Source organism: Oncorhynchus clarkii, chromosome 5, assembly GCF_045791955.1.
Source record: "Oncorhynchus clarkii lewisi isolate Uvic-CL-2024 chromosome 5, UVic_Ocla_1.0, whole genome shotgun sequence".
In the NCBI taxonomy this organism is placed as follows: domain Eukaryota; kingdom Metazoa; phylum Chordata; class Actinopteri; order Salmoniformes; family Salmonidae; genus Oncorhynchus; species Oncorhynchus clarkii.
Window position 1 is genome coordinate 50862819 of NC_092151.1, and position 16179 is coordinate 50878997.

At 39.9% G+C, this 16179-nt stretch overlaps 1 protein-coding gene across 4 annotated transcripts in view; it reads left to right on the plus strand.

Annotated features, from left to right (window-relative positions):
- The first annotated feature begins 166 nt into the window (after window positions 1-166).
- LOC139408969 (ArfGAP with coiled-coil, ankyrin repeat and PH domains 2a) overlaps window positions 167-16179 on the plus strand; it is a 102728-nt gene continuing 86715 nt past the window's right edge. For 3 of the 4 annotated variants that reach the window (XM_071153502.1, XM_071153503.1, XM_071153505.1), the window contains exon 1: window positions 219-600. In XM_071153502.1, the coding sequence (XP_071009603.1) occupies window positions 548-600 (53 nt within the window). In that variant the 5' untranslated portion in view covers window positions 219-547. Of the gene's footprint in view, window positions 601-16179 lie in introns of all 4 variants that reach the window. The other variant, XM_071153504.1, reaches the window with a different exon arrangement.

Sequence of the window (16179 nt, forward strand, 5' to 3'; positions counted from 1 at the left end):
CTGAATATGCACTGTGTGTGTGTGTGTACCACTAATCCTCATCACTAATTGTTAAATTTTCTATATTGGCTAAATCAAGTTCTCGTAGGAGTAGAGTACATGCGGGAAAAAAAACAAAGTCCAGCCTCTAATCCTGAAGAAAGCGTTCTCGTTGGTTGTTTCAAGTATCACTCACGTGCGTTTTTCATGGACCGGGAAGCAGTAGCACTTGTCTTGACACGATTATATAATATGTCGATTCAGTTTGTACTGTTTTGTGTGAAAGGAGCCAGTGGGAGGCGTTTCTATCGCCTAGCTATTGAAGTGTTTTTCATTTTGAATTTGACTAAAATATTCAATTTTTGGTCTAACGTTTTATATTTAAGTATTTATTTTACTTGTTTATGGTTACATTTGTCGCGAGCCAATTATTAGCTAGCCAGCCATACAGGCTAGATAGCCGAGGTCTTGTGGATTGATAGCCCAGCTAGCGTTAGCTAGTAGCGGGTAGCCAAGTCCAGGGTATACAGCAACTGCTTTTAACCCCTGTTTTTACTTGTTAAAGAAAATGAAGATAACGGTGGAATTCGAGGAATGTCTGAAAGACTCTCCAAGATTCAGGTAGGCTAAGTGACCTCATCTTTGTTCCCACACGACAAGTCATGGTTTTATGACGGTACCTGCTAGCAGCATGTGTTCCCAGTCCAAAACGACCTCCGTAATCGTTTGACGCTACCACCTCAAGGTAAATATCTGTCGTTCTGCCACTGAACAAGGCAATGTTCCTAGGCCGTAATTGAAAATAATAATTTTAACTGACTAGCCTAGTTAAAGGTAAAAAAAAAAAAAAATAACATCTTACACATGGATTCCATCTTGTCTCGCATGTCGCGAACACCTGGTCATATATATTTTTTTTTACACAGCATACAAAACAGAAGTTTATACACATTTAAACCAAAATGCTTAGCTTTTTAAGGCTTCGCAGGCATTTTAGGATGAGCTTTGGATAACCAAATGTATGCATTCACCAATTTTAAAGCTGCAATAAGTAACTTTTTGAGCAAACCCACCAAATGTAAACACATGTATTGTTAGTGAAAGCAAGTCTAAGAGACTTATGTTCTGTTCATTCTGTTCTATGTACGGTATTTAAAAAAAAAAAAAAAATGCGGTCCCAAGATCTGTCTGAAACTATCTTGGTGCAAATACAATAAATTACTAGTTTTAATTTTCAATTTGACAAGACACATCTATTTTGAATCTTGACAGTACCTGCCTGGTTAACTGAATAATAATAATAATAATAAACACTTCAGACTTTGTTAGTGACAATATTTTATTTTTCAATCCCATTCAGCATTCAAATTAATGTGAAAACCTCTACAGGATCCGTGGGTCCCCCGCCGGGACGGTTGAGCTAAAGTAGGCTAATGGGGATAAGCGTGAGGTTCTAAGTAACAAGAACATTTCCCAGGACATCGACATATCTGATATTGGCAGAAAGCTTAAATTCTTGGTAATCTAACTGCACTGTCCAATTTACAGTAGCTGTTACAGTGAAAGAATACCATGCTATTGTTTGAGAGTACACAGTTATGAATTTAACGTTTTTAATAAACCAATTAGGCACATTTGGGCAGTCTTGATATTGCATTTTGAACAGAAATAAAATGCTTCATTGGATCAGTCTAAAACGTTGCACATACACTGCTGCCATGTAGTGGCCAAAATCTAAATTGTGCCTGGGCTGGAATAATACATTATGGCCTTACTCTTGTGTTTCAAAGATGGTACAAAAAAAGCATGTTTTTTTTCTTTGGATTGTCTATTACCATTTCTAATGTGCTATATTTTCCTGCATTAATTTCACGTTTCCACAAACTTCGAAGTGTTTCTTTTCAAATGGTATCAAGAATAGGCACATCCTTGGCTTCATGTCCTGATCTACCGGCAGTTAGATTTGGGTGTATGATGTTAGGTGAAAATTGAAAAAAAGGGTTAGATTCTTAAGAGGTTTTAATAGGTTTAGAATTCCAGTATACTTTTTCAGGAGTTTCACGCTTATTGGCCTCACAATTGACCTTCCGCTAAGCCCCGCCCCCCTTGGTTACTGTTGCAACCTTGGACAAAAAATTTTTGGAATAGGGAAGCCCTATTCAACCACAATCGAAATCCCTTCACAATGATCTCAAACTGTGTTTCTAATACACAATGAAATTGAACACAGACTACCCCTTGCTAAAAAGGAAACTCTTGGGTATGTTGTGGTGAACTGTCAATTCCTTCACAGGAACCTGGTAAAATTGTTTGTAGTGTAACTTCTGAATGTTGACAGTGAATTCTGAGGCCAATCAGCATGCAGTCGAGGCTTTAGCTCTAACCATCTTTGGAACTAACTAGTTCTTTCAATCATACAGTGGGGCAAAAAAGTATTTAGTCAGCCACTAATTGTGCAAGGTCTCCCACTTAAAAAGATGAGAGGCCTGTAATTTTCATCATAGGTACACTTCAACTATGACAGACAAAATGAGAAAAAAAATCCAGAAAATCACATTGTAGGATTTTTAATGAATTTATTTGCAAATTATGGTGGAAAATAAGTATTTGGTCACCTACAAACAAGCAAGATTTCTGGCTCTCACAGACCTGTAACTTCTTCACTCGTTACCTGTATTAATGGCACCTGTTTGAACTTGTTATCAGTATAAAAGACACCTGTCCACAACCTCAAACAGTCACACTCCAAACTCCACTATGGCCAAGACCAAAGAGCTGTCAAAGGACACCAGAAACAACATTTTAGACCTGCACCAGGCTGGGAAGACTGAATCTGCAATAGGTAAGCAGCTTGTTTTGAAGAAATCAACTGTGGGAGTAATTATTAGGAAATGGAAGACATACAAGACCACTAATAATCTCCCTCGATCTGGGGCTTACGCAAGATCTCTCCCCGAGGGGTCAAAATGATCACAAGAACGGTGAGCAAAAATCCACACGGGGGGACCTAGTGAATGACCTGCAAAGAGATGGGACCAAAGTAACAAAGCCTACCATCAGTAACACACTACGCCGCCAGGGACTCAAATCCTGCAGTGCCAGACGTGTCCCCCTGCTTAAGCCAGTACAGTGCCTTGCGAAAGTATTCGGCCCCTTTGAACTTTGCGACCTTTTGCCACATTTCAGGCTTCAAACATAAAGATATAAAACTGTATTTTTTTGTGAAGAATCAACAACAAGTGGGACACAATCATGAAGTGGAACGACATTTATTGGATATTTCAAACTTTTTTTAACAAATCAAAAACTGAAAAATTGGGCATGCAAAATTATTCAGCCCCTTTACTTTCAGTGCAGCAAACTCTCTCCAGAAGTTCATGTGCTGCTATAACCGGTACAATCACTGGCCGAGTACTAATCTTGCAAGCTTCAATGTAATGGCCTACTGTTAAGATAACTGTACTTAATGTTAACTGTATACGTGACAGCGAGCTTCGTTGGGCTAAGTGAAAATGATTGTCCTATTAATTTCCACTGTCAGGGTCAACTCCCAGTTGTACCTGCATTGTCACCTCAGTATCACAAGCCCATATTTTCTTTGACTTGGGTCATGGGATGGGATGTTGTCATGCCAAGTGCCAACGAGGCAATATCAAGATAAACATTCAGAGAGATGCCTCAACTGGCCACAATAAAGTAGAAAGTTTTAGCTAACATTGCAGCTTGGTTCTAGGTTTTCAACAGTGTTGTCATTGATCTCATTGTTCTTGAAAGATATAGGCAGTTGACAATTGATATCTCTGTAATATAGGCTAATGCACTGTGCTTGCTTCGAAGAAGATGTACATGTGTGCCTTGCCTGCCATGCAGCTATTAAAGGGATTGATTGACACCTGATGTCGTCTCATTTTTTTGCTTTTTTCCCAATGCATACTCTCTTGCCCTATTGCCTAACGTTAACTTTGCTCAAATTAAGTGTTATTTCATCCTATTCAGTCAAGGTTGGGCTTTCCAAGCTTTGGGAAAGGGTCAACCCTCTCCTCTGTCCCCCCTCCCTCCCTCCTGCTCTGAACATTATTCTAACAAAATGAGGAGCAGATGTTAGAAAGTTGTTTGCAATAAACTTGGAAAGAGGCTTTCTTTTTTCATCAATGATCAGCTTGTGGGATGAACAAAAGCCTTCCAATCAGCTGAGCGTGGAACGATGACTGGCACAAACTCTGGTTGGCACTCGTCGTGGTGGTGGCACCTGTGCTTTCGTTTGACTCCTTCACAAGACTTTTGATTTAAAATCCTTGCCCTATCTTTCTCTTAGGCAAACTAGGCTATATTATATGACTGTGAATCATCTGTGAATCATGCCTACACTCCCTCACTGACCCACAAACAATCATTACCTACAGTGATTATCTTTCCACCAGGTTTCTACGGAGGGTTATCGTTTCCATTAGCCCTTAACCTCAGCACCGCTGGGGTTCATTGTGATTAAGGATTTACCATAGATCCTTAAACAACATACATTCTTTCCACTTTGACCACCATTGCATCACTCTCATTTTTCCTTTGTCTTTGAATTGGCAGAGAAGAGGACACAGAGAGAGCTGGAGAGTAATAGATGAAAACGGATGCAGACCAGCGAGGAATAACTGTCTCTTGACATCTGTTTCCATTTGTGTGTGTGCTTTCAACTCTGTGCCAGTGAATGTGGAGCCCCCAAATGTGGGATGTTTTTTTCCTCAAGTCGGTAGGCTACACCCCACATTCCCTCTAAGGTCTCTTTTTAGATGTAGCAAAAGTTATCATGTAGCCCTGAAACCTGTTTTCAACGACTGGTCTGGGACTCGGATGCAAATTCTGCTGATTCTGTAGACCTACTGTAATTTGCATTACGCTATGAGATTGCTGAAATATCAACTCTAGCAGCCTATTGCTCACTGAAAGCTTTTCACTGCAGTTATACTGGCTCCTCTTCAAATATGCAACTTGCTATTCCCTGAAGAGTAGGCCTATCATAAGTCATCTTTTCTCTGAGCTGTGGAATTTGGTTCTTATCTGCTTTACAGATTAGGCTAAACACAACGTAACTTTCCTACGAAGTCATTATTAAAGTTGTCCCCCTTCACCCACAGTACAGTGGCAATGACAGTTGGGCCGGGCCTAGACTAGACAATGTGTCAGTTATGACTGACTTTGAACCACATTTAAGGCTTTAAAGAAATAAAAAGCACAGTAAAAATGGTTGAGAATTTAAGTAATTTTTGTGACTGTTTGGTTTTGCACCCATTCATTTCGGCCTCTATCAAGCACTTGTGAGGAGCTTGTCTTTCATTTAGCATGGATTGTCCTTTTATGTTCTCTCTCTCCTCTTTACCCTGTTAACATGCGGTGTAATTGAAAGTCATTCAGAAACCAAGCTTGGCAGTGCGCCACCTACATGATGTCATAGGCCACTCGATAGTGGTAGCAATTTGTTCTGCCTCATTGACGACCCCACAGCTGGCACCTCATCACTAGCCTTGATAATGCAGAGGACAGTGCCAGATAATTCCATTTTAGTTAAAGAACGTTAATGGTGGGCTAGTTGCTGGACTAACTGCAGTTATCTTTTCAGGTTGTCAACAAGAAAGTCTTCAGGTGATCTCATTTGCACACCCAATATAGCCTTAGCCTAATCTACGATTCCCTCGTGACTTTACGGGATACCATTAGCAATGAACACACACAACATATTTTTTTATAAGAATGAGCAGCTGGGACACTACTGAGTACAGTAGCTTATTCATCTTTTAAAAAGGGTGTCATCAAGGTGGCGGTTTATGTGGATATGACTGACTTTTGGGTGTGCCTCTGGATATAGCCTACAGTTGAGCAGATTTCTTGAGACGTCTGTCAGCCTATTACACTATTACAAGAGGTGGAATCCTCATCGGAGAGTTCTGGGTGGGGTCAGAGGACATGGTAGTCTATACAAGCGATCTTTGAATGTTTGATCTGCTTAAACTATTTTGTATTGGCTTGAAGTATTGTGATTTTTGTTTTGTTGCAGAATTGTTTTGTTTTCTACCTTATGTACATTGAGCATCTATGGTCCATTGTGAAGCACTAACATACACATAGTTTCACTCTTGAACTGGCTCCCTAGTTACTGTAACTGAATCACGCTTGTGGTGTTCCCAATTACGTCGACTGGTCGATTGTTTGGTCGATCGGGATTTCTTTTAGTTGCGCAGTAGCAAAACAAAATATCATGGTTAACAAGATACTTGTCTGATTTGCGCTGAGTGGCCTGATCCATTGTGGAGGCTGTGGGGATGGCACAGTCCATCAGTCTAAGATGTGCTACTGAAATTGTAAATGGTTATATTACATAACAAAAATTATAGTATTTTGTAACAAATGTGCTGGATAGCGGTTGCTGTCCACAGTTCTGAAACGGATCAGTGCGCTGTTGAATTGGCGTTTTTTCCTAGACTGTGTTGCTATGTCCATAATCAAAACGTTAAGCAGCATATTGGGGTTGAGAACTAAGGCAGCAGCAGAATGAGATGAGAAAACAGCCCGTGCCTTATTGTCTTAAGAAAAGTGATGAAAGAAGAAACCTGAACTTAATTAGGCCTATAATCAATAGCCTAACTGTTAAATGTGCCTGGCTTTATGAATCATCAATATATCTACAGAAATAAGACATATCCTGCTTCTGTTTCCTGTTTGAGTGTTTGTTTAATAGCCTACTGATTTCGTTAACACACAACAACATCAAGTAAATAATTTCACAAATTCGCCTGTTTTTAATCTTTTGCTTTGCTGTCATAAAGGCTTTACACTTTTTTTCTCATTAGAACAGCCTCTAGTATTATTTATCATTTATTTGGTGTTTACACTGTTCCAAGTGGTCTGAAATTATATTTATTATAATAACCTATACTTCTATAGTGAATCAATCAATTATTAATTAATTAATGTCATCACACGAGTCATTCATGATTTGAAATGCAATCAAGTATTTTTATTTTAAAATGAAATAAAGCGAGCCTTGAATAATTTGCTGAAACAATATAATAACTGTTTAATTTTGGGAGTTGCATTTACAAATGAGCGTGACTGTTTTTAGTCTTTGCTGTAAAAACATTTATTACAAGACTTTCTGGCACGCTTATATTTTATTTAAGGTTTACATTGTTCCAAACGGTCAGAAAAATTATATTGTAATCCTGGGGCGGCAGGGTAGCCTAGTGGTTAGAGCGTTGGACTTGTAACCGAAAGGTTACATCCATTTTGCTGTCACATGTTAGTGTTTAGAGTTTATAACCAATTTATTAATGTGAATATGATATGCTATAAGCACGGCTTGCCCGCTTATTAGGCATGATTAGGCGATTGACAAGTGTGGCATTTTCCGAGCTAAATTGACCAAGGCGCACCTCCAGCACACACAACCTCACGTAAATCTGCCCAAAAACAATGACAATTTCTCTCAACCAGTGGCATATGGGCTTTTTAGTTGAGTGCTGATGCCACCCTTTGATAAGCAGTGCCCACTTTGTCAAAGGCAGGGGCGCAAAATATTTTGCTTGTCCGTTCCCAGCATGCCTCCAAGGTGCTGTTGGAGAGATGCATCTCTGCAGCACTCCACCAACGTTCAGTAAAAAATGATCTATCATAAATCATGTAGCAGATATAGGAAATGGTAGAAAGAGTATGTAGTCTTTTCTGTAGCATACAGGCTGGAGATAAAATGAATGGCAATGTAATGACGCAGACACTTTTTACATAATGCAGGTTTCTCAGATCAAATAGCCTAACCTAAATGGCTCCTCAATCCCCCCCAAAAAATGAGCTGTCATGTTAACAAAGCAACATATCCTAAAAATAGGACAGGTCAAAGTAAAATGGACAATCCCAACTGTTGTCCAATAATTTCACGCCATTAGTGGTTTCAAGTTTATCCCTAAAATTTTTGACAAGCTGATCATAGTGAAAAGAAAATACCAATGCATTTCCCACTGTGTAAACACATTGCAAATAGACTCGCAATAACTCCGTCACCAGCAAAGCACCATCACACCAAGTCCTCCATGCTTCATGGTGGGAGCCACACGTGAAGATCATCCGTTCACCTACTCTGCGTCTCACAAAGACACCGGTTAGAACCAAAAATCTCAAATTTGAACTCATCAGACCAAACAACCAAAAGTTAATTTCTTGTGTTTCTTGGCCTAAGCAAGTCTCTTCTTATTGGTGTCCTTTATTAGTGGTTTCTTTGCAGCAATTGTACCATGAAGGCCTGATTTCACGCAGTCTCTTCTGAACAGTTGATGTTGATGAGTCTGTTACTCTGTGAAGCATTTTTTGGGGCTGAAATTTCTGAGGCTGGTAACTAATTAACTTATCCTCTGCAGTAGAGGTAACTTTGGGTCTTCATGAAAGCAGGTTTATCATAGCGCTTGATGGTTTTTGTGACTGCACTTGAAGACACTTTCAAAGTTCTTGACATTTTCCTGATTGACTGACCTTCATGTCTTAAAGTTATGATGGACTGTTATTTCTATTGGCTTATTTGAGCTGTTCTTGGCATAATATGGACTTGGTCTTTTTCCAAATAGGGCTATCCTCTGTATACCACCCCTACCTTGTCACAACACAACTGATTGGCTCAAGCACATTAAGAAGGAAAGAAATTCCACAAATGAACTTTTAACAAGGCACCTGTTAATTGAAATGCATTCCAGGTGACTACCTCATGAAGCTGGTTGAGAGAATGCCAAGAGTTTGCAAAGCTGTCATCAAGTCAATGGGTGGCTACTTTGAAGAATCTCAAATATAAAATATATTTTTATTTGTTTAACACTTTTTTCATCACTACATGATTCCATATTTGTTTTCATATTTTTGATATCTTCACTATTATTCTACTATTTAAAAAAAACAACAACCCTTGATTGAGTAGGTTTGTCCAAACATTTGACTGGTACTGTTAATGTTGTTTTTTTACCCTTGTGGGACCCCCCCCTCCCCCTATCAACACATCCCCACTCTAACAATGACAGGATATACGCCACGGCACAGGGGCTCGGCCTAGTCCTGCACTTTTCTATTGAGCGCCATCGAGAAGTATGAATATCATAATTTGCCCCTTAAACCCCACTCTCGGCTCGTAAGATCCTACAGGAAATTGATGTCCTTACAAGTTGTCAGGCAGAGGCTGGGCAACACGGCATTTGATTTGGGAGATGTTTTGAAGTACTACTCAGATTGGTGCCTCAGATTCACTGTGTCGGTCCCCACATGGGAGGCCATTGTGTGTGTGTGTGACTAGGCCTAAACTTTTGAACTACCTCACTCCCACTCTAAGGATAACACACAACTCCCTCTTGGCAAACAGCCAACAAAACTCAACTTAAGTAGCCAGAGCCTTTCTTTGGAAACCCTCAATGAGTCAGTGTTCCTAATGGTTTGTACACTCGTTGTAGGTCTACCTTCATTATGGCCATTTGATTCAGTCCGAGTCTTTGTGGTGTGGACATAGGAAAGTAGGATGGCTGAATGTAAACAGTCTATCCAGTAGGCTATTCATCATGACTATCAAACCGATGTTTATTGGTTGCGTACACAGTTTAGCAGATGTTATAGCTGGTGCAGCAAAATGTTTGTTACTGGCTCCTAACAATGCAGTAAAATGTCAAACAAGTACACAAAAAAATAAATAAAAAATGCCAGAACGAATCCAATTAACCCAAATAGCACTGTAACAGGTGTCCAATTTCAAGTATATACAGTGCATTTGGAGTATTCCAACCCCTTGACTTTATCCACATTTTGTTGCGTTACAGCCTTACTCTGAGAATTATTTTTATTTAATCAATTTTAATCTACACACTAATGCCAAATCAAAAATGGGTTTTTAGAAATGTAAGCAAATTCATAAACTGATACCTTATTTACCTTATGTATTCATACCCTTTGCTATGAGACTCGAAATTGAGCTCTGATGCATCCTGTTTCCATTGATCATCCTTGATGATTCTACAACTGGATTGTAGTCCACCTGTGGTAAATTCAATTGATTGGACATGATTTGGAAAGAGACACACCTGTCAGTAAAAGGCACATGACAGCCCACTTGGAGTTTTGCCAAAAGGCACCTGAAGGCCTCTTAAACCATGAGAAACAAGATTTTCTAGTCTGATGAAACCAAGGTTGAACTCTTTGGCCTGAGTGCCAAGCGTCAGGTCTGGAAAACCAGGCACCGCTCATCACCTGGCCAATACCATTCCTACGGTGAAGCATGGTGGTGGCAGCATCATGCTGTGAGGATGTTTTTCAGCAGCAGGGACCGGGAGACTAGTCAGGATTGAGGCAAAGGTGAACAGAACAAAGTACAGAGATCCTTGATGAAAACCTGTCTAGAGCGCTCAGGACCTCAGACTGGGGTGACGGTTCACCTTCCAACAAGACAACTACCCTAAGCACACAGCCAAGACAACACAGGAGGGGCTTCAGGACAAGTCTCTGAATGTCCTCGAGTGGCCCAGCCAGAGCCCGGACTTGAACCCGATCAAACATCTCTGGAGAGACCTGCAAATAGCTGTGCAGCAACTTGACAGAGCATGGACAGCTTGCAGAGAAGGATGGGAGAAACGCTCCAAATACAAGTGTGCCAAGCTTGTAGAGCGTCACACCCAAGAATACTCAAAGCTTTAATTGCTGCCAAGGCGGCTTCAACAAATTACTGAGTAAACGGTCTGAATACTTATTTAAATGTGATATTTTTTTTTTATCGCAATAATTTCTAAACCTGTTTTTTCTTTGTCATTTATGGGGTATTGTGTGTAGATGAGAAAAAAAATAACATTCTAATCCAGTTTAGAATAAAGCTGTAACGTAACAAAATGGTGAAAAAGTGAAGGGGTCTGAATACTTCCAAACTCACCAGTGGCGGCTGGTTGGAGGATCTATTGTAGGACGGGCTCATTGTAATTGCTGGAATGGAATTCATGGAACGGAGTCAAATGTGGTTTCTATATTTGATATTGTTCCATTTATTCCATTCCAGCCATTACAGTGACCCTTTCCTCCTATAGCTCATCCCACCAGCCTCCTATGGAATGCACTGTAAGGATGATTACGTGCCAGCCAGTGTGACTCCACAGTAGTTTTGTATGAACATGGTGGGAAATGTCCAGGATCAGTATTTCACACCTAGTCAACTGAATCTAAACTAGAGGAGCCTTAACCAAACATTGCCTTTGACCTGCGCCTTGAGGCTGCTTCTACCTCTAGGCCTTCTGTTATTGATGTAGTTTTCCCAGGCCAGTCTGAAATGTGTATTCATGGGCCTGTTTCAGTCTCCCTCATACCACACAAGTCTGAATATAGCTTCTCACTCACACCCAAACTGCACTAAACACAGAGAAAGTTTATTTCTCAATTCTTGCCTGTATTCTTGCTTTTTCATTCTGCAATAAAGCGCTACAAGGTTAAACATGTGCTGTTGCTTCTAAACCAGAATTGTTCTGTCTGGCCTCTTCTGAAAGGGAAATCTTAGCAATCAAATGAACAACCCTTAATCTATCACTTTTTGACTGCAGCCCCTTTTGACTTGATCGAAACCTTCCATACATGTTTCACCATGCTAGAAGGGTTGAGAAAGTTACTTTTTGGAACTGAATGACAAAACATTCAGGAGATGGCGGTGCTCGAAGTTGACCCATTTTGCATAACCCACTATACCATTAGACAACCGTTTATCAACAGTTTATCATTTGAAAACGTTGTCAAAGGGTTGTCAAACTTTTATTAAAAGTTGTCCAATTTAAATGTCCAGTGCACTCAACATGATTTTCTTGTGTTTTATATACTCCGTGGCCAGTTTATTACACCACCCTGTTCACGAAAATGGTTCACTCCTACAGACAGTGAGTGTCTTGTTATTTAAAGCAGTCAGACGAGCATTGACGCATTCTGTTAATGTTCGATTGAACGTTAAATGGGCAAAACGAGGGACCTAAGCGACTGAGTGTGGTATGATCGTTGGTGCCAGGCGTACCGGTTCCAGTAGCTCAGAAACGGTCTGCCACCTGGGCTTTACACGCACAACAGTGTCTCGGGTTTACCCGGAATGGTGCGACAAACAAAAAACATCCAGTCAGCGGCAGTCCTGTGGGCGAAAACAGCTCATTGATGAGAGGTCGAGGGAGAATGGCAAGAATCGTGCAAGCTAACCGGCGGGCCACAAACAGAGAAATAAAAGGGCAGTACAAACATGGTGTGTAGAGCGGCATCTCGGAGTGCACAACTTGTTAGTCCTCATCACGGATGGACTATTGTGGAAGATGACCACACCGGGTTCCACTTCTATCAGCTAAAAACAAGAAGCAGCAGGCTCCAGTGGGTACGCGATCACCAATACAGGACAATTGAGTGGAAAACCATTGCCTGGTCCAACGAATCCCGATTCCTGTAGCGTCATGGTGATGGCAGAGTCATCATTTGGCGTAAGCAGCCTTAGTCCATGGTCCCATCCTGCTTGGTGTCAATGGTACAGGCTGGTAATGGTTTTCCTGGCACACATTACGTCCCTTGATACCAATTGACCAATGTTTCCATTCCCTGAAGATTTCAGTCTGTTTCATTTTCACATACATTACCAGTCAAAAGTATTTTATATTTGAGATTCTTCAAAGTAGCCACCCTTTGCCTTTGACAGCTTTGCACACTCTCTTGGCATTTCTCTCAACCAGCTTCACCTGGAAAGCTTTTCAGGTGTTTCTGATTTATTTAACAATGCCATGCTGGTGGGTGGTAACAATCAAATAAAACCCAGTCCGGAAAATAAGCGTAGACTAAAAAGTATTAGCACGTCATATCTTAAGGGAAACGCACGGAAAATATCAGAAGTTACAAATTCGGCTTTCCCACTTCAACCCCAAATATATCATACTTTGACTAAAACGATGACTTAATGATTTAAACCGTTGTGCAACATCATGGGTGAACTATGGGCATCATCTTTCAGCTGAAAATAAATTAATTTCTGCTCTTGTGGGTGTTTTTAAAGGTAAAAAATCAATAAATTATGGAATAGATTAAAACCCCTGTTTGTAAGCTTTCAAATGGCATAATTCAACTGTTGTTTTTCAGTGACGAAGACATGGATGTCTCGTGGTGGGGTACACAAAATGGGTTAACTTTTAGCACCTCTATCTCCTGAATGTTTTTGCAATCAGTTTCTGTCCACTTCTTCCATGGGCAAACAAGTATGGAAGGTTTTGGTCAAATTAAAAGGGTTGTTGTCAAATCAAGAGGGGTGTGGTCAAAAAGTGATTGAATTCATATGGAACGACCCAGAAGAGTCTAAGCTCTTACAAAGAAAAGGTCAGCGAGGGTGCTGGTTTTGCCTGTCAGTCCCTTTCCTGTAGGGCTGATCCCAATTAGTGGACTGGTTGATTATTTGGTCGATAGGCTGTTGGTCGACCAAGGTTTTTGTTAGTCGAGCAGTAGCAAATATAATTTTTTGTTATGGCACACGAGACACCCGTCTGATTCGTGCCCATCTCAGAGAACTAATCCATTGCGGAGGCTGCGGGGAAGAATGGGATTGTGGCTAAAATGCATGTCTCTCTCCAGAATGCGCACTCTCCCACCAATTTGTGAATATTCATTGTTTCATAACTTCCAATTTGTGAATATTCATTGTTTCATAACTTCACTGCGTATTGTTTGCATTTGATTGTTCATGTCTATCAATTCCCCATGACATTTACTGTTAATTCCTATAATTTGTAATTTACAATGTTTGATTGATTATGTTAATTTCTGTTAAATCATTCAATATATTATTTTAGTCTCTTACTGTTGTCGGTGTGGACAAGTTGTTTGCAGAGCGTACAACCTGTGCTACACTTGTAAAAAACATGTTTTAGTTTTTCATTCCATTTACGAGTCTTTTGTCTGGAGCGCTCCTGTCAATGTTGAGTATGGACACGCACCTAATTACGCAAAGTAGGCCTATAGGCCACCTGTCCTGCGGGCAAATGTAGGCATATGAATGCGCTCATATGAATGCGCTCATTTGCGTATCTGATATTATTTCTGTTTGGCTTAACGCACCAGCACTAATGAGCTGTGGAGCTTCTCAAAGTAATGTTTTCTTCATCTCTGCAAGCAAATTAAGTATTTTTTTCTCTTAAGGATCTGCCTGTTTGTTTCAATTTTCGCCTAAAATGACATACCCAAATCTAACTGTCTGTAGCTAAGGCCCTGAACAAGGATATGCATATTCTTGGTACCATTTGAAAGTAAACACTTTGAAGTTTGTGGAAATGTGAAAGGGATGTAAGAGAATATAACACAATAGATCTGGTAAAAGATAATACAAAGAAAAAAACAACCGTTATTTTTTTGTACCTTCTTTGAAAAGCAAGGGAAAGACCATAATGTATTATTCCAGCCCAGGTTCAATTTAGATTTTGGCTACAAGATGGGAGCAGTGTATGTGCAACATTTTAAACTGTTCCATTGAAACATTGTATTTATTTTCAAAATGTTGTATGAAGACTGCCCAAATGTGCCTAATGTGTTTATGAATAACTTTTCATGTTCAAAATTGTGCACTCTCCTCAAACAATAGCATGGTATTATTTCACTGCTACTATAAATTGGACAGTGCATTTAGATTAACAATAATTTTAGCTTTCTGCCAATATCATTAATTTTTCTTGTTAATTTTCTTGTTACTTAGATCCTCATGCTAATCGCATTAGCTTACGTTAGCTCAACCGTCCTGTGGAAGGGACACCAATCCCGAAACATCTTTCCAGCTCTCTCCCGTCATAAAATAGGCCTACCTGATGAGCTAGCACTTTGGGTCAGACCCAAGTTGATAGTTGATGCAATGTTTCAAGTTCATTGCACAGGCCAGTCATAGCCCATGTGATTTATAGGATATTTAGATTATCAGCATATTTTCTACCTGCAGGCTCCAATGTTTTTATTTGTTGGCTTTATCTAGGCTATTTTCATATAGTTGGCCATGGCAATTAAAGTAACTTTTTAGTTATGTATAATTTTCATTTAGATAGTTATTTCAGAATTCGGAGATACGAAGATGTCATTATAAGTGAAATTAAACTGTTCCACAAAAAATGTGCATATGAAAACCATAACTAGCATGCAGATTGGTAGACATGGTAAGATAAATTGGCATTCCACATGTGAAAGGTTGCCGACTCCTTGTGTGGCCTATTACCTGCAACTTCAGGAGAGAAATGTCAGAATCTGCAAAAGCCAGCAGGAAGAGGATGGTCAGGTTTTTCTTCTATTTCTGGTTATCTTGATCACTAGCTCCCTCTTGAGTCATTTGTGTCTTATTTCATCAACCGGTGCACTTAAAGCATCAGACAAGCTCAATGCATATAGTTGATTTTATTAAAACACAAGGTGTGTCTGTATATGGAAAAATACATAACATTTCGACCAACTGATTGGTCGAAAGAGCAGCTGACTTTTGTTAAGCCAAGATTTGTTTTAGTCAGGGACAACCCTTATTTCCTTTCTCCCTGGCGTGGATTGCGAAATGGTAGTATATTTGGACCCTATTACCTCTTCAGATGACTCCCTGTGTGCCTTTTTGTTAGCTAGATGTCTTTATTTTTAGATCGCGAGAGACTGATACCTGTATTTTGTCCAAGATCCCTTTGAGAGGAAAACAGGACACCGCTATCTCCCTAGTGTTGCGTTCATCACCCATCAGCGTGAGTTCTCGTGTTGCAGGGATGGAAGCTGGACATTTTGAAGCCATTATGAAATGCAGTACAACTATTAAGACCAGCTTAAGCAAGTTAAAACCACAGTAATCAGTCTGTTGCAAGGATCCTTACTAATCAACAATTATTTTGTGTGCGTCCAATTTCATTATTCAGCACCAATCTTGTTGCATAGTTTCCTTTCATGCGGCTCCTATTTAAAGGATGTCTAGCTCTACAGACCTGTATCTGTAACTTTACCAATGCATTGTTACGATTGGATATCCTTTTGTCTAGGCTATATTTCACATGGTTCCTTTATGCTCTTCTCAGTTTTAGTGGATATGATTAACAAGCCTGTATCACCAATGGGGTCTTGCTCAGAGTGAAATATCGAATACATTTTCATGCCTGTAAATGTTCTTGAGCTTGTTTTTGGTCTTTCAGTGTTGTTTGG